Genomic DNA, 20469 nt, shown 5'->3' with positions numbered 1-20469 from the left:
GAACGTTCTTGGCCTCTTTATTTGGGATGAAATCCCAGGTTGGCCGTGGACAAAAACACTGGTTAAAAAAACAGGTGGTGGGAGTTGAGGAGCACAAGGGGATGGGAGGGCTCTGGCGTGCGGGGCCTTCCCTGCCAGCCAGAGCCAAGGGCAGGGATGCCTTGGGCACAGTCCAAGGTGATGATGCACTGGAGTCAGGTGGACAGTTAGGAAACAGTGGGAACAAAGTGAGTGTGTCCCCCACTGTGTGTGATTCCCCTGAGTTAAACCACTGAACCCACAGGCCTGGCTGGTGGCCAGAGAGCATCCAGCAAAGAGAGGGATGTGACTGCAGGGTCTCGTCTCACACCACTGCATGCCAGGAGGTGTCAGGCAGTCCCAGATGGTGGTCCCAGCTCTCCTGGTGCATTGCCCTGATTGGACACAGGGGCCAGCCCATGCTGCACCAGCAGCCCCTGCACCAGCTCCAGCTCCTGCTCCAGCTCCTGGGTGCCACAGTCCAGCCCTGGCACAGCAGTGGCACCTTCCCCCAGTACCTGCAGCACCCGTACCACCAGCCGGGCCCTCACCAGCAGGATGGCCACGGCTGTGTGGAGTTTGGCACAGCCCAGCACCTTCATCCCCCAGTGGGCACCAGTCCCTGAGGAGAGAGAGGGTGAAGGAGCTGTGAGCACGGTGGGGTCTCTCAGGGAAAAGCTGGCCTGGGGATGGAGACACCAGCTCACTTGTCCTGGGGGCTCCACACTCGCCATACCTTGGCTCCAGCAGTGCTTGCAGTACCGCAGTTCCTGCAGCACACCGGGGCCTGTGGCTTCCAGCCAGTGCAGAGCCGAGGCATGGAGTGGGCTGCCAGCAGGCACCTTCTCCAGGAGCTGCATCAGGACAGGGAGCAGCTGCTGTGCCAGGACGGCTGGCTCTGCAAAAACGTTGGGTTCATCCTCCTTGTACAGGCTGGCAGCTCTGCAGGGAAAGCCAAGGCATGAGTGAAGCCAAGGGCTGGCTCCAGGGTACCCTGCACTCCTTCATACCAGCCCACAGCTCACTTGTTGGCCTCCAGCTCCTCCACAATGCTCCTGAGATCTAGGATGGGGAGGTGCTGCAGCAGTGAATTGAAGGTCTCAGGGTGCTCCCTGAATTCTCCCAGAAGGAGCTGCAGGAGGCTCTGGAGCCCCACATTGTCCTGCACAAAGGTGCAGCCATCTCGGAGTGGCTCCCTGAGGTTCTGCTGCAGGAGGCTGGCAAAACCTGAGGCCTCGTGCCGGACCTCCCGCTCCTCGTCTTGCAGAAGGTGAATGGCCATGTTTATCAGCCTGGGGAAAGGGAAGAGAGAAGAGAAGGGAAGGACACTGCACACAAAGTATTGCAGCCTTCCTGGAGGGGAGGGAAGCACTCACAGTCTCTGTGAGTCCCTGAAGGACTTTTCTCCTGGACTGTAAAAGGCACAACCAGCACTCAAGAACTTGCAGCTTGGGAGGGCAGGGACCATGCTGGGACTGAGGGATCCAGCAGTGTCATCTGCTGCTCATAAGGGACTGGCTGCTTCTATTAAAATGCCAACCAGGCATTTTTTTGTAGGCTGCAAGCTCTTGGCTGCCAGTGATTTTTGAACGAGTGGGGTTTTCTTCAATGAGTTTTTTGCAGGGGACACCTTTTGCAGAGTCAATTAACCTGCAGCAAGCTAGGGCTTCAGGGAGCAGTGCTGCTGGGAACGTGCTGCGGCCACGGGGCAGCACCGCTCCTGTAAGTGCAGCCGTCCCCGGGGATGGGCTCGGGGACCTACCGCAAAGCCACGGGGACAAGCGAGGGCCGGGCAGCTCGCAGGGATCGCCACACCACAGCGGCCCCCGCCGTCTGCAGGGAGCGGGCGGCCGCCAGCCGCAGCACCTCGCACGAAGCTGGCCGGCAGCAGTCCTCCAGCGCCGCGCACCAGCGCTCCACCAGCGGGCCGTCCTCGTCCCCGAACCTGCCAGAGGCCAGGGAAGGAGAGGGGATTCAGGCACACCTTCCCGCTCCGTCACGGGGACCAAAGTCCACCAGCGGCGCTGAGATCACGGGACCCAGGTGCAAAGCTGTGATTTATAGAAGTCATGGCTCTGTTTCCAGCAAGGACTAAGAATCTGCTGGGTGAGTCGGGCAGCTCCCCGGCAGCAGCAGGGACCTACCAGTGGGCGAGCAGCAGGCTGGCAGCACACAGCGCCTGGAAGAGGAGGTCAGGGCCAGGACGCTCAGCCTCCACCATGTGCAGAAGCATCTCCAGGCATGCTGCCCAGGAGCCCTGGAGTCTGTGGGAAGCTTCCTGAGACCATGATGAGGGATCTCTGTAAAGATGCAGCAAAGCCTCAAGGTACAATCTCAGGAACTCTTTGTCCCTTCTCTCTCGCAGCACCGGCCGCAAGCTCTCCTAGTTGACAACGGGAAAGAAGGTACATGGTTAGTGGTCCCAGCACTGCGGGGTGTCAACCAGGCAAGTGCCCCCCACCCACACACCCTCAGCCTGGGGAACACTGTGCTTCTCAGGGATCCCATCTGTGTGGTGTGCTGGGAACCCCCTGCTTTACATGGTGACTTTTTGAGCCTTGTCATACCAGCAGTGTCAGCCTGAGAGCCTTCTCCAGCTCCTTGCATGTTCCTCCCTCCCTGGCGACCACCCAGCTCAGGATGGCAAGCTGGACATCGGGACTGGGCTGCTGGACAAGGGAGCAGACAGCAGCAATCCGCTCGCTGTCTGCCAGCTGAGCTGCCTCGCTGCACATGAAGTGGGCCATGGTTTGGTGGAGAACGGCCAAGCCAACCTGCAGAAAAAAACAGGATTCCTCTCCCAGTGCTCAGCCTCGAGCGAGCGGTCCTTGTGCCCCACCCAGGCCCACTGCCAGTCTGGCCATGGCCATGATTTTCCTGGCAGGCAGCGGTACCTGTGGCTCGGCACGGCCTGGCTTTCCCCCCGGCAGGAGGCTGCCCAGCTCAGTGCTTATGGAATCACAGATGTGCTGGGCGAAGCCAGGGCTGAAGGATGCAGGGAGAAGGGCGAGGACCTGGAGGAAGGCGGCACGGACGAGCGGGCAGCGCTGGGCAGGGGTGAGCAGCCAGCCCCGCGCCTCCAGCTGCAGAGCCACGGGGCGCAGCGCCTCGGCCGACAGCCTGCAGGGAGACACGGCCTTACCACGGGCACAACGCCGGGCTGGCCGCCCTTCTGTGGCCAAAAAGCTGTTTCTTGGCACGCAGTGACCACAGGGGTTGCAGGTGGGGGGATAGCCTGGCACCACTCACCCCCTGGTGCCCGTGGCAGAGGCCAGCAGCGCCCGCATCTGCAGCAGGTGCCCATGGACAGCATTGTGCGAGCGGATCCGTCCGGGTGCCGTGGGGAGCTGCCGGGCGAGCTGCAGGAGGAGCCCACGGCGCCGGGGTGGTGGGACAACGGGCACCAGGGCCTTGGCAGCCATCGCTCGCACGGCGTAGATGGGGCTCTCTGCCAGTCCCAGCAGTGGCCCCAGGAAGGGAGCAGAGGAGCTGTGGAGCAAAAAGGCACCGTGTTGTGATGCTCTAGTCAGAGCAAAACCCCCTGAGAGCCAGGGCCACCCCCAGCAGCACAGGACCCCCTCCCAGTGTAGGAGTCCTTGGCTGAGGCAGAGCATCCCCACTGCCCCCCCACCTGCCGGAACCGTCAGCACCAGGATGCAGCTGGGCCAGGAGGGTGAGGATGGCGTGGAGCGCGGGGTGCAGACGGAGCCCCCCTGGCATGGGCGTTGTGGCCACCTTGAGCTCATCCAGCAGCACAGCACCCAGCTTTGGGTGCTGCCCGAGGAAGGCGGGCAGGCTCACCCCCTCCGCCGGGCAGCCCTCCCCGTGGCTCCGCGGCTGCCCCAGCAGCCGGGACGTGAGGGCGCCTGCAGGGACAGAGAATGCAGCGTCAGGTCCCATCCAACCCTGCCCGACCCCCTGCACTTCACCCCAGCCAGGCTCCGAACCCGGGGGTGTGGGGATCTCTCCCTGTCAGTACTCACTGAAGAGCTGGATGGCCGCGTTCCTCATGGCCCAGCATGGTGAGCCCAGGCCCCGCAGTGCCAGGGCCATCATGGGTGTGGCGTGGCACAGCACCGCCCCACCCAGCCCTGTGCCACGCACCAGCGTCTGCAGCACATGGAGGGCACACACCTGGGGAGAGTGCAGGGATCAGCATCACTGGGCAGGGAGGGCGTTCGTGCTGCCACAGGAAGAAAAGATGGTGGGAAAAGACAGGGGAGCCAAGGGGCCAGCAGCTCTCGGGCTGCTGGGCTGAGCAGCACAGTCAGGACTCTGGGTTTTTGCTCACTCTGAGGTCTCCACACCAGCACTGGATACCCAGTGCGGCTCCCTTCAGGGGACCTTGTGTAGATCACCCTGTCCCCAACAGGCTCCAGCAGCCCCGAGCCCCACACCCACCTGTGGGAGGTCGAGGGTCTGGTCCCAGTCCTGTGGCAGTGCCGTGGTGGCCAAGGCCAGCAGTGTCTGGATGCAGCGGGTCAGCAGCGGCCGTGCCTGCGCCGGGGCCTCCCCGCTGACGATGCAGAGGAAGAGCATGGGGAAGCCGGCGGCACGGCGCGTGATCGAGCTGCTGCGGGGTCCGCTCAGCGCCTCCAAGCCCTGGCAGAGAAACAAAACCCACTGAGATATGGCTGGAAACCCGCTGCATGGAGCCTGCAGCTGCCCTGCAGTGCCCAGCACCAGCATCTTGGCTGCCAGAAGGGTGCTTGCCCCAGGGAGTGAGGACACAGGGAAACAACCCCGGGGCTCCCTGGGGCATGGGGGAATCAAGGAGCACAACGAGCACAGTACCTGCTCCAGCATGGCCCGGGGGATGGCCTGCAGCTCCACATCCGGGTGGTTCAGCAGAGCAGCACAGAACTTGGTGAAGCCCATGCTGCAGCCCTCCACTGCTCCCTGGGGCACAGCAGTGTCAGGGCCCTGCACCCCAAAGGCTGCATCCACCAGCCCCCCACCCCAAAAACCTCTTTGCAGAGGGAAAGGAGAAAGCAAGCAGACGTGATGGTGTGGGGATATGACAGGGGATCCCAGCCACGGGCTTCCAGCTGTCCCCATGTCCTGCCCTGGAGCAGACTCTGCCCTGCTCCACTCGCCATCCCTCCACACCAGTGAGGCCAGAGCAGGGACAGAGCTGAAGGGGCAGGCAAGAGGTCAGGGCATGCTCTTACCCAGTGCCGGCACCGCAGCAGGATTTCCTGGAACACCCTGGTGGCCATCTGCAGGGTGGGGAGTGGCAGCAGGGGGCCCAAATTGGCAGGCAGTGCTGGGGCCAGCAGCAGCTCAGCCAGGCCCCCCAGGAGCAGCCCAATCTCCTGGGAAGAAGAAGAAGGTCAGGAAGACTGGCATAGAGGAGGATAAGCTGTGAGGCTGTCAGAAAGGAGCTGGGATGGGCAGCTGCAGGGCTGCAACCTGGGAAGCCCAGCTCTGCCATAACTGGGGGCTGTCAGTGTCTGGGAACCAGCTGAGCTTCAAAAGCACAGGCAGGGAGGGGAGGTGCTTTTGGGAAGGCTGGTGGTTGCATCTTCCCTGGAAGGGGTGAGGATGTGTGTGATAGCTCTGAGGTAAGGACAGATTCCCCCGTGTTCATCCCCAGCAAGGGTGAACGCCCCAAGGGGAGGTGAAGAGCAGCTGGGGTGGGTGGGATGGTGAGCACCATGCCAGGCTGCCCCTCTCCCACTACCATGAAGAAGGGATCCCTACCTTCACTGACACCCAGCAGCATGTCAGGATCAGGCTGTGCTCCTCTGACAGGAGGACTGAGTCCCCCTCCTCTTCCTCCTGCCCTTGGTCCTTCCCCAGCATGATGAGGGAGCCAATGGCATTCCCCATCTCTGCAAATGATGGGGCAGCAGCTGCAAAAGGGAAAGCCTTGTCTGAGCAGGGTGGTGTGGGTCAGCAGGAGGGGGTGCTGCTGGGGTTCAGGGGGACAGATCCCTGTCTGGCCCCTAGTGGCTCCTGCCCTGCCATGTGCCCCATTCAGGACTGCAGCTGCCCTTTGCCCACTGCTTTTCCAGCTGCTTCCATCTTGCAGGTGTTTTGCTGCTTCTGGAAGGCTTTTGCCTCTACATGCAGTTAAGAAAGGGACTCAAAGCCAGGCACGCTCCTGCAGCTTCCAGGATCCTTGCCCAGCTCCTGCAGCTTCCAGGACCCTCTTCCCAAAACCTGGAGCATCCTTCCCAGGTGTCCTGCTTTGGACTTCACTCCCTGGCCAACATTCTGTGCCCAACCCCAGCACTGTCCCCTGCTAGAGACACTGAGCCCAAAGCAACTGCATCCACCCAGGTTGGAGGGCTGCTGGGTCAGGAATGGCTGTGATTCAGGTGTCAGTGGTTCCCAGGGCTGGTTCCCTCCATGGGGACATGCTCACCTTGCTCGTTGGTGCCGGGGCCTTGCTGGCTCTGCAGAGCACCCAGGAGGAGGGAGGTGACGTCTCTCACCGTGGTCACGAGGCGGGTGAGGAGCTCCTGCCAGCTCTGAGCCAACTCTGCTGCCTGCATGGAGACGGCCACCTCCGGCACCTGGAGCAGGCACCTCCGCAGGGCTGCGATGGCTCCTGCAGGACACCCACCCCTGGTCACTGCGGTGCCAGCACTGTCCTGGCTCTCCTGCCTGAGCCCGTGGCTGATGTGGCTCATGGGCAGGGGCAAGGACAGGGCCCTGGGTGAGGGCGTGTTGGGCAGGGGGAATGGCAATACAAGGAAACTGAGGCAAGGATGTGGCACCAGCACATGTGGCCTCAGTCCTGCCTGTGCAATTCCTGCCTGCTCTAATTCCTGGGGAGCTGCTGCAGGAGCTGCTCACTGCCCTGCCAGGCTGGGCCATACCGTGCATGGGTGCGGTGGCCGCTGCCCGCAGCAGGTCCTGACGTGCCACCGTGTACTGGGCTTGCAGCAGGTGGAGAAGGTGCTGGGCGAAGCACAGCCCTCGGCTGGGCAGCGTCAGGGCTGCTTCGGCCTCCAGGGCCAGGCTCTTCATGGTGCCACTGTCTGACCTGGGGCAAGAGGCAGACACTGCTGCGAGGACCGGGGAGTTTCCTGCTCATTTTGTGCCATGAGGTTCCTTCCTCCCCTGGTGCAGGCTCCTGTGCCCCAACCCTCCCCACTGCAAGGCTGTCGCAAACGCCAGCCATTGCTGCCCTGAGATATAAACGCAAACTAGTGAGGCACCAGTGCTGCCAGTGCACTCTCGGGGCTCCTGTGCCACCACAGGGAGAGGGAGGGAGGGGCCAGGAGCTCGTACTTCTGCAGGATGGTCTTCATCAGCACAGCTCCAGCTTCAGCCTCCTGCACTCGGGGGCTGCCCAGGGTGTCCTGGGCCAGCTGGAAGAGTGCCAGGGCGATGGGCTCAGGGAATGTAGCAGGGAAGTAGCGGACAAGCAGCTCCGAGGCCAAGTCTCTGATCTGCCAGGACAGAGAAGAGGTGGGGGGAAAGTGGGACATGGGAGAATGGGAAGCGTGGTCGGTTTCCCCTCTGAGCCTGCTCGAGGCCAAGGCAGGCATCTTTATGACCTCTCCTTGTCTTTAGGAGGCTCACCTCGTTAGTGCTGTCCTGCAAGCAGCTCAGCAGTGCCAATAAATTGGGCTGGGAGAAGAAGTCCCAGCAGCCTCTCTGCTTGGCGTAGCTCAGCAGTGTGGCCATGGTCCCTGTGATGGGGACATGGGGCAGTGGGATGGGGTTGTCAGGGATCACCCCTGCAGCCCAGGGGTGATACTCCAGGTAGGTTTCCCCTACTCACGTGGGGGCTGGCCTTTCTTCCTGTTGGGGCTCCAGGTGTCTGTGCAGGTCTCCAAAACAGCAGCCAGGAGGAGCAGAGCCGTCTTCTTCCTCTGGTAGTTGGAGCCCGGGCTGAGTGAGGCGATGCTGAGCTGCAGCAGCCACTCCACGAAGGCTGCAGGCAGAGGACACAGCAGTGAGGGATGCTGGGCTGGGCACCCACCTGTGGATCCCCTGGGGCTGTGGTGGAGGTGCTGAGTGGCTGCCTCACCTACTGCCTGGTTGAGCTGCCCAGCTCCCTGTCCTGGCTCGGTGCCTCGCGGCACCTTCCCCCGCAGCTGTGCCAGTGAGCTGTCCCGCAGCCGGACCAGCGCCTTCCTCACCGCTGCCTGCAGCAGCTGCCGGAACGAGGAGGAGTCGCAGTTGAGGTTGAGGGGCAGGAACTCCCGCAGCAGCTGCATCTCAGTGCTTGAGAGGGGCTGGTTGGTGCTGGGGCTGCAGCAGAGGAGGCCCAGTGCTGCCAGCCGAATGCCCTCCTCGCGGGCGCCCAGGCAGCAGGAGAGCCGCTCCAGAGCCTCGTCCCGCAGCGGCAGGGCCCCTGCCACGCTCTTCTGTGCCTTCAGCAGCGAGACCCAAGCCCGGAGTGACGCTGTGTCCTGGCCACCAAACTGGATGGCCAGCGGCGCCTGGGAGGCCGGGAGCTGCCGGAGGGTCCAGGTGAGGAGGTGGTTGGCAGCGTTGCTCTGCAGGATGGGCAGGGGGGAGCGGAGGGCCTGGGAGAGCAGGGGTAGCCAGCACAGTGCCCAGCGCTCTGCCGGAGCTGCCTCTGTGCCCTGCTGCCCCTCCTGCCACTCGCTGAGCTGCTGCCGCACCAGCACCTTGTAGACCTCGGCAGCAGCAGGATACAGGTGGTTGGTGGAGAGGCAGCTCAGGAGGTGCTGCGGGAGGTCCGAGTAGGCATCCAGCACCTGGGAGAAAGGCAGGTGACCCTCATCTCCCTGTCAGATTGAGACCTGCATATGGCAGCGACAGATCTGGGTACAGACTACACTGCAGTCAGCCCTGGCACTGACCACCTCAAGCTGCTTTTGGTCAGCTTTAGGTGGGCACCAATAGGCAAAGCTTTCCTTCCCACTGGCACTCTCCAGGGATGCACTGCTGTAGCTCACTACTCAAGGGATATCATGTCTTGGGTGATGCTAAAACAGCCCCCCTGGGTGAGAAGGCTGCCTGCTCACATGGCTGAGCTGGGTAGAAGGTGACAGGCAACGGACAGAGGCTGTGCCTCCCTGGCAGCAGTGCCAGCTGCAACCAAGTTTCCCCGTTCCCCCGCCTTCCCTACCTGCTGGCTGCCCATGTAGGGGATGATGGCACACAGGGGCACATATCTTGCTTTAATCTGCCACGGCATTGAAACCACCCTCTGCAGCATCTGTCGGTAGAGGGATCTCTCCTGATCCTGGAAGTGCTGGCACTCAAGGTGGTAGATCTCGAGGAGCAGTTGGAAGGAGCTGTGGATGAACTCAGACACCCCTTCCACCTGCAGGAGAAGGACAGCAAACAGGAGGGGTTAAGGTGGGCTCCCTCTCCTATCTTGATTTTCTGTGGCTGTGGACTTTCAGTACTGGCTGGTAACCCTGGGATTAGAAGCTGGGGATATGGGGGTGGCAGGCAATGAGCCAGCAGTGTGGACAGGCTGGGACTGTGCTGGTGGGTGCTGCCCTAGGGCGGGTGAAACACTGGGACATGGCCCTGCAGAACCTGTGTGTGACAACGGCCACGCCCTCAGCAGAGTGGGTGCCCCTGCCCTAGCAGCCACAGGCCAGGGGGTGGCTATGGGCTGGGGCTGAAGGAAGGGCTGTTCCTGGCTGCCATGGTATGGCCCTTTGGCACCCTGGCCTTACCGGGGTCTCAGCATTGTCCCACAGCAGCTGCGTGACCTGCTGGAGCAGCTCGGTGTCCTGGGCCAGGATGCGGGTCCCCGTCAGGTGCCAGATGGCAGGAAGGCTCTCCCGCAGGCGCTGCAGCCACAGGGCACAGGCTGCCAAAGCAGAGAGCTCTGCTGCAGCCCCTGCCCCCAGACTCGCCTGCAGCAGAGCCGGCAACGGGCTGGGGGCTTAAGGACTCTGTGTGCAGTGGCAGCAGTTCCTCCGTTAGGTACATGAGAGCCCCAGAGGGTCAGTGTCCTTGGGGCTGGAGCAGAAATTAATAGCAGTTTCCAAACCAGCTACCAAGATCCAGAAAAGCATCTTCCCAGGGAGAAGACGAAGCACATGGGAGCTCTATGCACCACAAGCACAGGGAACCTTTCAAACCTCCCCACTGTGGCAGGGAGGTTCACTTCCTACCTTGGAAGCAGTAGTAGTGGCAGTCCTTCTGCTCCTTGGTGAGGGCACACACAGCAGGAAAGACCACGTCCAGCAGCAGACAGGCCTGTGGGAGCACAGTGGCTCAGGGAATAGGCAGGTGCAGGCACAGGCTTTCCAGGGTGAGAAAACCCTGCTGTGAGACAGGCAAGGAGAATGCTGCCTGGTTCTCCTGCTCTTTCAGCAGCTTATTGCTCACTTTCACTCCCTGTCTGAAAGTCCTCAGCTCCTGAGAACTTGGGAGAGGCTGGAGATGGGCAGGGCTGGAGGCTGTGCTCCACAGGGGCAGCTCTGGGTGGATCCCGTGGGACCATGGGGTGAAACACAGCTTTGCTTGTGCAGGGGCTACTTTTGGCACTGCTTGGCTTCTCAGCCCGTCAGGAGAGGGAAATCCCTGCTCAGATGTCTTTGGAAAAAGCAAGTGCCTGGCTAACTCACTGTGCTCAATGGGATGCACAGAGCTGCTGGTGTGGAGCGGTGCAGCCTGGCTGCATCTCCCAGGGAGCCACAGCCCCTGTCAGAGGCTGCCAGCTCTCTCCAAGGGCTCTCTCGCCCTGGCTGCTGGGTTTGAGCTCTCCTACCTTGTGAGGGAAGCCCTCCAGCTGGCAGCTGAGGATGTCTGTCTTGCAGCATGTCAGCAAACCTCTGGTGAGCACCAGCTTCTCTATCCCATCTGGTTCCAGTACAGGGGGGACCTCCACCGCCAGCTCCCCAAACTTCAGCTCCCCAGTGCCTGATGGAAAATGGCTGCATTGGATGGCAGGAAGGTGGCAAAGCCAAATGCTGCTCTGAGAGCAACCACCCTGGCTCATCCCAGAGTGGCCATGGGAGATGGCCAGAGGCAGCTGGGACTCCCAGACCCCGAGAGACAGACACAGCAGCAGAGTCCGGCTTGGCACCAGCCTCTGTCCCCTTACACCCAAACACTCTTGTCACCCGTTGCCAGAGGCCATTCCCAGCTCGGGATGGAGCACCCACCTTGGCTGGGGAGCTGGAACAGGGTCAGTGTGGCGCTGGCCCCACGCTGGGGCTGTGGGGCCGTGTTCACCAGCATGCTCAGGGCTGTGCCCGCCAGCAGCCTCGTGTCCTTGTTCGGGGCCTGGACTCACAGGGGAGGCAAAGGCACAACTCAAACCACCATTTAAAACCAAACCCCATTTAACTGCTTCCTCCATGCTCCTGCAGGCAGCTACACAAGGTCCCTCGGACATGCCAGACACTGGGCTGCCTCTGCAGGCTTCCCCTGGGGAAGAGAATGGGGAAAGCTCCTAGGAAGGATGGCATTGCTCTGCTCCTTGGGACAGGCAGCCCTGTCCCTCTCAGAGCCTTACTCACCTTCCCCCAGGCCACCTCCAGCAGCAGTCCCAAGAGGCTCTGCAGGGTCTCACTCTTCCCCACTGCGCTCCACACCAGGGGGGCCACATCCTTTGGCAGCGCCTGGAAGAGCTGGAGGCAGGCCTGGAGGAGCAGGAGGGATGGGTGCCACAGGGATGGCCATCAGTATCCCTCACCTCCGAAAAAGCAGTGATGTCCCAGGAATGGCCATTTAAAGTGGCTTGATGTGTTACACCCCTCCTGGACACTGCTGCCAGTGCCCAGCCAGTCCTTGCAGGTACTGATCCTTCTCCTGCTCCGAAATCCAGCTCTTACCTTGACACCCAGGTAGCCCCAGGTGCTGCTGGGCACGGGCTGGCTCTGCAGCACCCAGTGCAGGGTGCTGGCCAGGCGCTGCAGCAGCAGGGCCAGGTTCTCCCGCCAGTGCTGCCGTCCCAGACTGCTCTCCTCCAGGAACATGCACACTGTGGGCAAGGGGACACCATCAGTGCCATCCCAGCACTGTGCTCACAGCCAGTCCTGCTCCCCCAGCTCAGCCAAGGGCTGTGGTGCTGGTAAGTGAGGTGGGAATGGGGCTGGGATGCTGGGGATGCTTTGGCTTGCCTGGTTTTCAGCTGTCCCAGGTGGGTGGGCAGAGCATTTTGTGCTGTTGGGACCTCTGCAGAGATCCCACAGATGTGATTGATCCCCGCTCCCCCCTCCCATGAGTGTAGAGGACCCAGTCTGGGGGGGCAGGGGATGTCCCGTGCACTGGTGGTGTGGGCTGGAGAAGCCCCCAGAGGGGAAGGAACAGAGACTGACCTGACTGAAGGTCCCCAGGAGACAGCACCTGTAGGGGCAGAAGGACAGCTTGTCCCACGGGATGACATGCTGGGGCTCAGTGCCTTGGACAGGAGGGTCCTGCCTGTGCCAGAAGCTGCCCCAGGGATGAGCAGAGGGCTGGTGTGATGGGCAGCCACATGTTGCCAGCTGCAACCAAGGGCAAATCCCCGGAATGGTGGGAAGTGAAGTGAAGGACCCCGAGCAACCCCAACCAGGAGGTCCCTGTCACACAGTCTCCACCCAAACCCCCATGGAAGTCAGTGCCACCGCACAGCTGAGGTTCTCTCACCTCTCCCTGCAGTGCCAGGCTAGCCAGCAGCGTGCCCACCTCCTGGGCCAGGAGGGCTTCCTTTCCCACTGCCAGCTGGGTCACCATCTGCTGGGAGACACCCTGAGTCAGCCACTGTGCCCAGACCCCCCAGAGACACCGGCTGCAGAGTGCTACCAGGAGAGCCTGCAGTGTCTCCAGTAAGGATGCTCTGCTCCAGAGCCATGCCAGGGCCAGGCAGAGCGGGGCCCAACAGTTGCTCTGAAGTCGCAGCCCAGCCAGTTGTGTTACAGACCTGTTCCAGTTTCTGGAAGGAGCTGGAGCTGCTGGTTGCCTCCATCTGGAAAGCCAGGATGCAGCGGAGCAGGGGTCGTGCCTCTGCCTCACCCAGCGCCTGCAGACCCTCGCTCAGCACTCGTGTCAGCAGCAGAGCCTCCTCCAGGTGCTTCTCTTTGCATCTCTTGGCAGTACTCCTGGAACAGCACAGGCATGGGGTGAGGATACCCCGGCCCGGTGGAGGTTGTAGTGGGGGGAATACCCTGGCTCAGTCGGGTCTGGGGTGGGAATGTTCCAGTGCAATGTGGATTGGGTTCGGGTGCTCCAGCTGGTTAGGTGTCAGGGTTGGAGTGGCCCATCTTGCAAGGGTCCTCTCTTCCAACTGCACTCAGCACTGCACTGGGGGGAAGGGGGGATCGCGTGGGGGAAACGACACGAACTCCTCAAAGGTTAGAGCCTGCAATCCCTTTGTGGGGCGGGGCGGGCGGTGCAGAAGGACATGAAAAATCCTAAAGACTGCTGCCCTGCTGCTACAGAGCAGGCTGGAAGGGACTGGGGACACGTGGGGGTAGCTCGAACCCCTTGCTGGGTACCGACCCTCTCACACTCCCTCCCTGCCGGCCCGCGCCGGGGGGATGCTCGGGGGGATGCCGAGATCCGCGCCGGGCGATGCGGGGGCTCCACACCGGGGGTTCCCCGACGGACCCGCAAGCGGGGGGATACCGGGAGCTCCCTCCCCGGGGCCCGCGGTCTTACCCCGCGAACTGGCGCAGGCAGCGCAGGCAGGACAGCACCGGCGAGGCGATGCCCAGCGTCCCGTAGAAGGCGGCGCAGGCCCGCGCCTCCCGCTCCGCTCCCATGGCCGGGAGCGCCGGCACCACAGACCATAGAGCTCTCTGGAGCTCGGGCGGGCTCCGCCGGGCTCAGCGGCCCCCCCTAGCGCTGTCCCCGGGCCCGCCGGGCTCCGCCGGGCACCGCCGGGCACCGCGGGGCTCCCGGGAGCGCCGCTCGGGAGGAGGGATGCGCGCGAAGCAGAATTCTTGGATCCACCGCCGGCTGCGTGCCAGGGGTTGAAAAGCATCACCATCATCCCAAACTGTTTCCACAGTCAATTAAAAGCGAGAGACCCCAGAATGGCTGAAAAACAGGGACGCGGAGGGATTTGGTCAATGTGAGGTGGTGTGAGATCTCTGAAATGCCGCCTGGAATGTGTCAGGGTGAAATAGTTGTCTCATTCCATCGCGGTTCTTTGCAGAAGAGGAGGTTTGGTACCCCACAGTCCTCCTGGTACCCCATGGGTACCCTCTCTGGTATCCAGCATCCCTACCAGCAGCATCACTAATAACATCAACACCCAGTGGAGAGACTCCACTTCTTCCTGGGGGATGAAATGGCCTTTGGAGAGAGAGAAACAGATTTATTATAACACTAGATGTTATTTATCATCTAATCCAAATTATTTTATTCTTTTTATCAGCTGGCACAGGGTTGAACTATTTTAATAGGCACAATTTTAAGGTGACCTTTAAAGGTACCTTGCAAACCAAACCATTCCATGACTCCATTATTTCTGCAGTTTTGTTAATCATAGTTTTAGCACCTGATTAATGCATCCCACTGAATTTCAGCTATCCAGAAAGTGCTTTTTGGTTTTGACTTTGAAGGCTTGTTCTTATCCTGTGTTGTTTCTTACAGTGGCACTGGTGTGAGTGACGGGCATCGGCTCCTGATGCCACTGGATAAGCCAGTGTCACAGACAGCCCAGGAAAACTGGCTGGGATGCACCTGTGGCTGCACTGGGTGGCCAGGAGGATGCTGAGATGTGGCTCCCTGGTCAAGAACTGCACTTAGGGATGGAGAGCACCCAGCCTGTAGTTTTTGGCAACATTTGTCAGAAACATCCATCTCTGTTCTGCTGTAGAAACCAGTCTGGAAGCCCAAATCCAGCCAGGGGGGCAGTGAAACAGCCCAGGATTTGTCCCAGGTAAGGCCGAGGAGGTCACATCCCTCAGACCTGATTCTCTGTTCTCTGAGCACCATGGCCACCCCACAGAGGTGATGATGGAATGGGGAGAAGCACTGCCAAACCAGAGCTCCCACAGGTGCCAGCACCCAGGCAGGGGCAAGGCAGAGGAGGGTGCTCCCATGTTGTAGGGTTACCAATGCTCCTGTTCCCGTTCCCTTGTGCTACCTGCAGAAAGGAGAGGCAAGGGAGGGGAAAGGGGAATTTTTTCTTGTTTCACCATAGGAAGGATTTTCAAACCCTATAAATTCACTTTTGACAAGTGAACAGCTAAAGCAGATTAACCTTTTTGCTAATCCTCTATAATGGCTTTGGAATCTCCTTAACCAATAAGAAAATGATAAGAGCCTGTTTCTTTTCTTTTTATCTATATCTATATTGTCCTCTCTTGTCTGCATTTTTTTCCTTGCTTGTTTTATTTTCCTTTCCTTTTCTAATATGAAATAGCCCAGCGATCCTATCTCCCAGAGGCTCAGTAAACAGAACATCAAAAATCCCTTTCCTTTATTCCTCTCCGGTAACAGGGTGCAGAGAAGTGTCTGCCGATTGGGATTTGATTACCAGCAGCTATCAAAAGTCTCTTTGTAAGATCTGGATCCTAAATCCCATAATTCTTTGATAAAAGAAGTATTACCAGTCCATTTTCTGAAGTGAAAGGTACGAGAGGAATGAAAGAAAGCAATCAGCGGAGATCCTAATAGGCTAAATGCGTGTGCTGTGGGAAGGCAGGGCCAGGCCTGGGAGCCCAGGGAAAGGGGTCCTTTGTTAAGGATGGGGAAGGAGAATTAATCCGCTTCAGGCTTATGATTATTACAGCCAAGAGCAGAAATTGTGGGATCCTGCACCTGCCATGGCTTGTCCCAGCTCACCAGCCCTACAGTCCTTCTGGACTGGCATGGTGTGGGGAGCAGGACCTGGCCCCACATCCGCATTCCGTGCCAGTGTTTGGACATGAATTAAAACTGGGAGCAGCTTGCAATGGTCCCTGGTGTTAGGGGATCACATCCCCAGTGTCTCTCTGGAGCGCTGACACCTTGGCAGGGCGGCAGTGAACATATCCAGACTGGGCAGCTACAAGGGCATCTTCCTCTCAAACCTGCAGCAAATACATAAAGATTCACAGACCATGGTTATAATCCATGTTATGTCATTGGAACAGCTGAAGGAGAGGCAAATACAGGAATGGAATTACAGATAATGGTTCGGTTTTAAGTGAGTCACAGGTAGAATAGCCACAGGGCATCTCTTCCCAGAACTGGGATACCTCCAAGGTGAGGAAGGGCAGGCAGTGAGCAGGGCCAAGGAGAGAAGAAGGGGGATTGAGAGAGGTTTCTCCCGGGAACTGGCTGTCAGCTTTGCATGATGCCGGAGCCATTGCTGTGGTTTGATGTGCAGTGGTTTCACAGCATCCACCTGTTTGTGTCCTCGGTGTGCCATGAGAGAGACTGGTAACTCCTCTCCCCTGCAAGGAAACACTGAGCGGGAGAGCACTCCCCATGTGAGCTCCTGAGGCCTGGCTACTCACCTTGGCTTAAGCCACACTGAGGGCAAGAGAACTTGGTTTAAACTTTCCTAAGCAACCTGAGCTCAATCACACCTTCTTCATTTTATTCCCAGCTACTTATTTCTGCCAGGCCTCGTTGTTTGCCCTTGTAAAGTGTCCCCTCCTGTCCTGAGTCACTGTTCCTGGCTGCAGCCTCAGCCCAGTTTCTCTGGCTGAACAGGGCCTGGGAATTGAACTGGTTTTGGGGAAGCCTGGCTGCCCCAGACAGCTGTCCTGGCTGCTCTGGGCTCACTGACCACAGGACTTCACTGCCTGCCTGAGAGCACATGGAGACAGCAGCATCAGTCCTCCCCTTCCCTTCCCGACAGGGAGCACGGCTCAGCTGTGCAGGAGGTGGTTACATGCCACTAAGCTATGGTGCAGAACTACTGTGAGCTGCCAGTAATCTAATTTAATAAGGGCTTTGAATCCTTACAGAGAGTATGTTGGATACATGCAAAGCATCTGCATTATCGGAGTGATTAGTGCAGCAGAGCTGGGGGAAAAGGGAAGGAGGGAAAACACAATTTCTCTGCTTTCAGCAGAAAATAAATCAACTTTCACAGAGAGTTCTGGCACAGCCAAAGGCTGTACTGTCATTAAAAAAATGATTTTTTATTAAGCTGAACTCTCTCCTCTCTCATATTGTGTGATATGACAGCTCTCTTTTGATGGGAAAGCTTTCATTTGGCCAGAGAAAGGGATAATTTGCTTCTTTTAAGGAGTTAATCCTCTGGTCCATTTCCGGGCTGGGAACAGCTATCCTCCCCCTTCCTTGGATCGGAGGCTGCAGCACAATGGAGATCATAACCACCTCAAATCTACACCCGAGATGGAGAAATCAGATTTCCTTCTCAGTCATTTTTGTGGGATTAGCTAAATCTTAGATCCACACTAACCCTTCACAAAGCTGCCAAGATTAGTTAGAATTTATTTTATTCACAGGGGGGTTTATGGTTTTCTTTCCAAAGGGATTATATCTCTCTCTATATATATTTAGGGTGGCTTCAGTCATAAAGCAGCTGGGTCAGAAGGAGGAAAAGTGTGCGTGTGTATGAAATAAAAACTCAGCTGCGAGAATGACAGTCACTTGAAATGCCAACACAAAGCAGCGGTTCTGGATGGTTTTGCAGTCCATTTAAAAAGCCATATAAGCTGTCCTTTTCCTTGTGAGACCCCACTACGGAGCTAGTGCAGGCAGAGCAAACCCCCTCAGCCCAGGCTGCCTGTTTTCCCAGCGCAGGATGACTTCAGAACCAGCACCAGACGCCGACCCCACCAGGAGAGCCCCGAAGAAGCCGTGTCCGTTCAGCATCGAGGACATCCTCTCCAGCCCTGTGGAGAAGAGCCCCCAGGTCTTGGTCCCACTGTGTCTACGGAGCATCTTAGACTGTGCACCCAAAGGGCTGTGTGAGCTGGAGACCATCCCAGCCAGCTCCCTGCAGGAGGAAGAGGAGGAGGAGGAGGAAGAGGAAGAGCTGGAAGGGGCGGGCTGTGGCTGCTGCTGCTGTTCTCACACAAGCACCCGGTCCCTGCAGGACTCACCGGGTTGGCTGGGTGAGTGTTTGGGTTTGATTTGTGGCGTGGGGCTCACAGGGGGGCTGGTGATAGTGCTGGGTGTGGGGGAAAACCAGAGTGTTGAGTGACACTGTGGCATCTGGGCACGCTGGTCTCAGACCCCAGCTCCAGTGAGCTGAGCTCTGCTCTCAGCAGAACTCCCAACAGTTGGAATCCATTGCATCCAATCTGCAATGTTATCAGAGTCTGAAAAGCAGCAGGTGCTGTTTATTACTGATATTACTGGTTTAGTGTGAAACTCTTGAGAGGACGATGTGGAGTGTGGGGCCCCATGACCATGCTGCCCAAGTGCAGAGCTGTGTCTGTGCTTCCTGACAACACCAGCCCTGGAGAACCTCACTTGTCCCTTAAGGAAAAGAGTTTTGGCTACATCTCACAAAATTACTGCAACTAGGGTAAAAAAAAGTAGCAAACCCTTAAAAATGCAGTTCAAGAGCATCCTGGAAGTTCAGAAATCCCCCGTGTCAGGACCAAAACAGCTCCTTGCCAGGCTGTGAGTTTCCAGCCATTTTCTGGAGCTGGCCATAGTGCACCTAGTAAGTGAGTGAGGAAAACCCAACCAGTGCTCCCCACCTGCATCCTTCTCCCAAATGATGCCCTAAGCTCTTCTCTCGCTTGTGTGGGGACCACTCAGCCTGTCACCCGCTCCAGGTGACTGCACTATGCACGGGTGAAACTTGTGCCTGAGCTGCCTTGAGCAAGACGGGTGTTCCAGCTCCCCACCCCAGCACTGTCCCTCTCCCTGTCCCCTTGCAGATGCCCGGTTCCCCTGGCCCATGAGGCTCTTCCACTCGGCAGTCAGGGTCTGCAAGAGTCCCCAGGAGAACCCCAGCGAGCTGCAGACTTTCCACCAGATCCAGCGCCGGACGCGCCGGCACCGCACCATCTTCACCGAGGAGCAGCTGCAGGCCCTGGAGACGCTTTTCCACCAGAACCAGTACCCAGATGTCGTCACCCGGGAGCACCTGGCAAACCGCATCCACCTGAAGGAGGAGAGGGTAGAGGTGAGGTCCTGCCACTCGGTGGGTGCTGCCTCCTGCAGTCCCCCAGGAACACAGACCAGGGCCGTCTTTTTCAGGAGCTGCAGACCCAGGGCCTCATTTTGAAATCTAGTCTTGTGTACTTGACAAAACAGGACTTGGGAATGGCAAACAATGGAAGAATATAAACCTGTTCTGCTGGGCTGATTTGTTCTGGTATCCAGTCCCACTGACACGATGCCTCTCTCCCAGAACCACTTGTATAAACACACAGATGTGCCCAGCTCAACCATCCCCTGCACCCAAGTGTATATTCCTTACTCATGTGCTTTGAGTGCCTTCTGAATTTGCCATGGGAGGGTCCCAACTCCCCTGTGCCCCTTAGCTGTATCTGAGCAGGATTGTAGTGGAGGGACTGATCATATCAGGAAATGTATTACAGTGTCCTAAAGCTCACATGGCACAGCTCAGCAGCGTAGCTGCCTTCCCCCCCCCCCCCCCCCCAGTAATACATGAAAGGCAAAAGCACTTTTCTTGTTTTGTACTTTTCTAGGTTTGGTTTAAAAATCGTCGGGCGAAGTGGCGGCACCAGAAGAGGGCGAGTGCCTCAGCACTGATCCTGCAGGGGACCAAGCAACTCCCCGAGGAGAGCTGTTAGTGCTGTTAGTGCTGTGGGTGCTGTGGGTGCTGTGGGTGCTGCAGCTCAGCAGAGTACAAGAGACACCAATAGCATCTGCTGCCCGTGGCTGATAGGCTCTACAGGGGGGATAACCCGAGGGGCACTAATGAAGCATGAGGGAATCTCTGTGATTCACAGAGGAGGAGGACAGGTAAAAGCAGACACGGCACTTTCACATCCCTCTTGCAAACCTAGTTCACGTGGCAAATAACTCGGCAGGCACGGCGTGCAGGGGACAGACCTGTACCAGTGTTAAGTGTGTGTGCTTCAAGAGGAGAGAGTCCCCTTCTTGTCTGCGCTCTGTACCCATAGTATTTGTGCTTGGTTTACTGCTGTAATTTGCAAAATATCCTGCAAATGAATGTTTCCTATTTGCAGCACCTCAGTGGCATCTGGAGTTGCTTTGGGGGTGGCACTTGCTGAACAGGTGATTCGTTCCATAATAAAGAAATCCCAGTTTGTCCCCACAGTCTGAGGCAGGGATGAGCCATGGGTTGTGATGGGAGGGCTGGCACAGCCGGTGCTCAGCTCTCTGTGCTGCAGCCAGGTCCTGCCAGAACGAGCCATGTCCATGTTTCTGGCAGGGACAAAGAGAACCCACGTCCTGTAGAGCACCGAGATCCATAAAACTGTAATGCCACCTCTGCCCGAGCAGCTGGGCAGGGGTCCTGCTCCCCAGGGACACCTTCCCCATTCCCGAGTCTGGGGATCCTGGGGTTTTTCTGAGGAGGCCTGAGGCGGCCGTGGGGGGTGCTGGGGGATCGTGCCTGGCTCTTATCCCAACTCCCATCCCAGCTCCCATCCTGGTTCCCATCTCATCTCCCATCCCAGTTCCCATCCCAGCTCCCACCCCAATTCCCTTTCT

The 20469-nt window shown here is 58.8% G+C and overlaps 2 protein-coding genes across 4 annotated transcripts; one reads left to right on the top strand and one right to left on the bottom strand.

Moving 5' to 3' along the window:
• Position 1: 1 nt before the first annotated feature.
• LOC135424020 (tRNA (32-2'-O)-methyltransferase regulator THADA-like) lies at positions 2 to 13729 on the bottom strand. Of its 2 annotated transcripts, XM_064674793.1 has the most exons (31): positions 13558 to 13724; positions 12821 to 12998; positions 12547 to 12633; positions 12237 to 12264; positions 11751 to 11899; positions 11436 to 11558; positions 11079 to 11199; positions 10682 to 10833; positions 10083 to 10167; positions 9639 to 9775; positions 9077 to 9274; positions 8006 to 8702; positions 7757 to 7909; positions 7555 to 7664; positions 7261 to 7421; positions 6846 to 7012; positions 6389 to 6574; positions 5722 to 5873; positions 5190 to 5333; positions 4813 to 4917; positions 4420 to 4620; positions 4002 to 4152; positions 3650 to 3884; positions 3268 to 3507; positions 2913 to 3138; positions 2586 to 2792; positions 2163 to 2401; positions 1781 to 1963; positions 1044 to 1310; positions 755 to 960; positions 2 to 640 (listed from the first exon to the last, which is right to left on the bottom strand). In XM_064674793.1, exons 1-31 carry the CDS (start codon positions 13659 to 13661, stop codon positions 369 to 371), a joined length of 5664 nt encoding a protein of 1887 aa, XP_064530863.1. In that variant the 5' UTR covers positions 13662 to 13724; the 3' UTR covers positions 2 to 368. The 2 variants fall into 2 exon arrangements, 1 of the variants encoding a protein (XP_064530863.1); XR_010435057.1 differs by lacking the exons at positions 2 to 640; positions 755 to 960; positions 1044 to 1310 and having other exon boundaries at positions 1836 to 1963; positions 2163 to 2318; positions 13558 to 13729.
• A 231-nt stretch (positions 13730 to 13960) lies between these two features.
• On the top strand, positions 13961 to 20073 carry GSC2 (goosecoid homeobox 2). 2 transcript variants are annotated; one of them, XM_064674799.1, is made up of 4 exons: positions 13961 to 14785; positions 17611 to 17924; positions 18702 to 18949; positions 19479 to 20073. In XM_064674799.1, the coding sequence occupies exons 1-4, from the start codon at positions 14622 to 14624 to the stop codon at positions 19581 to 19583; spliced, it is 831 nt and encodes a 276-aa protein (XP_064530869.1). In that variant the 5' UTR covers positions 13961 to 14621; the 3' UTR covers positions 19584 to 20073. The 2 variants fall into 2 exon arrangements, with proteins under 2 accessions (XP_064530869.1, XP_064530870.1); XM_064674800.1 differs by having other exon boundaries at positions 17606 to 17924.
• The last annotated feature ends 396 nt before the right edge of the window (positions 20074 to 20469 follow it).

The sequence above is a fragment of the Pseudopipra pipra genome, chromosome 18 (genome assembly GCF_036250125.1).
Source record: "Pseudopipra pipra isolate bDixPip1 chromosome 18, bDixPip1.hap1, whole genome shotgun sequence".
NCBI lineage: Eukaryota > Metazoa > Chordata > Aves > Passeriformes > Pipridae > Pseudopipra > Pseudopipra pipra.
Note: the sequence above shows the minus strand (reverse complement) of the source record. Positions and strands in the feature narration are given on the sequence as shown.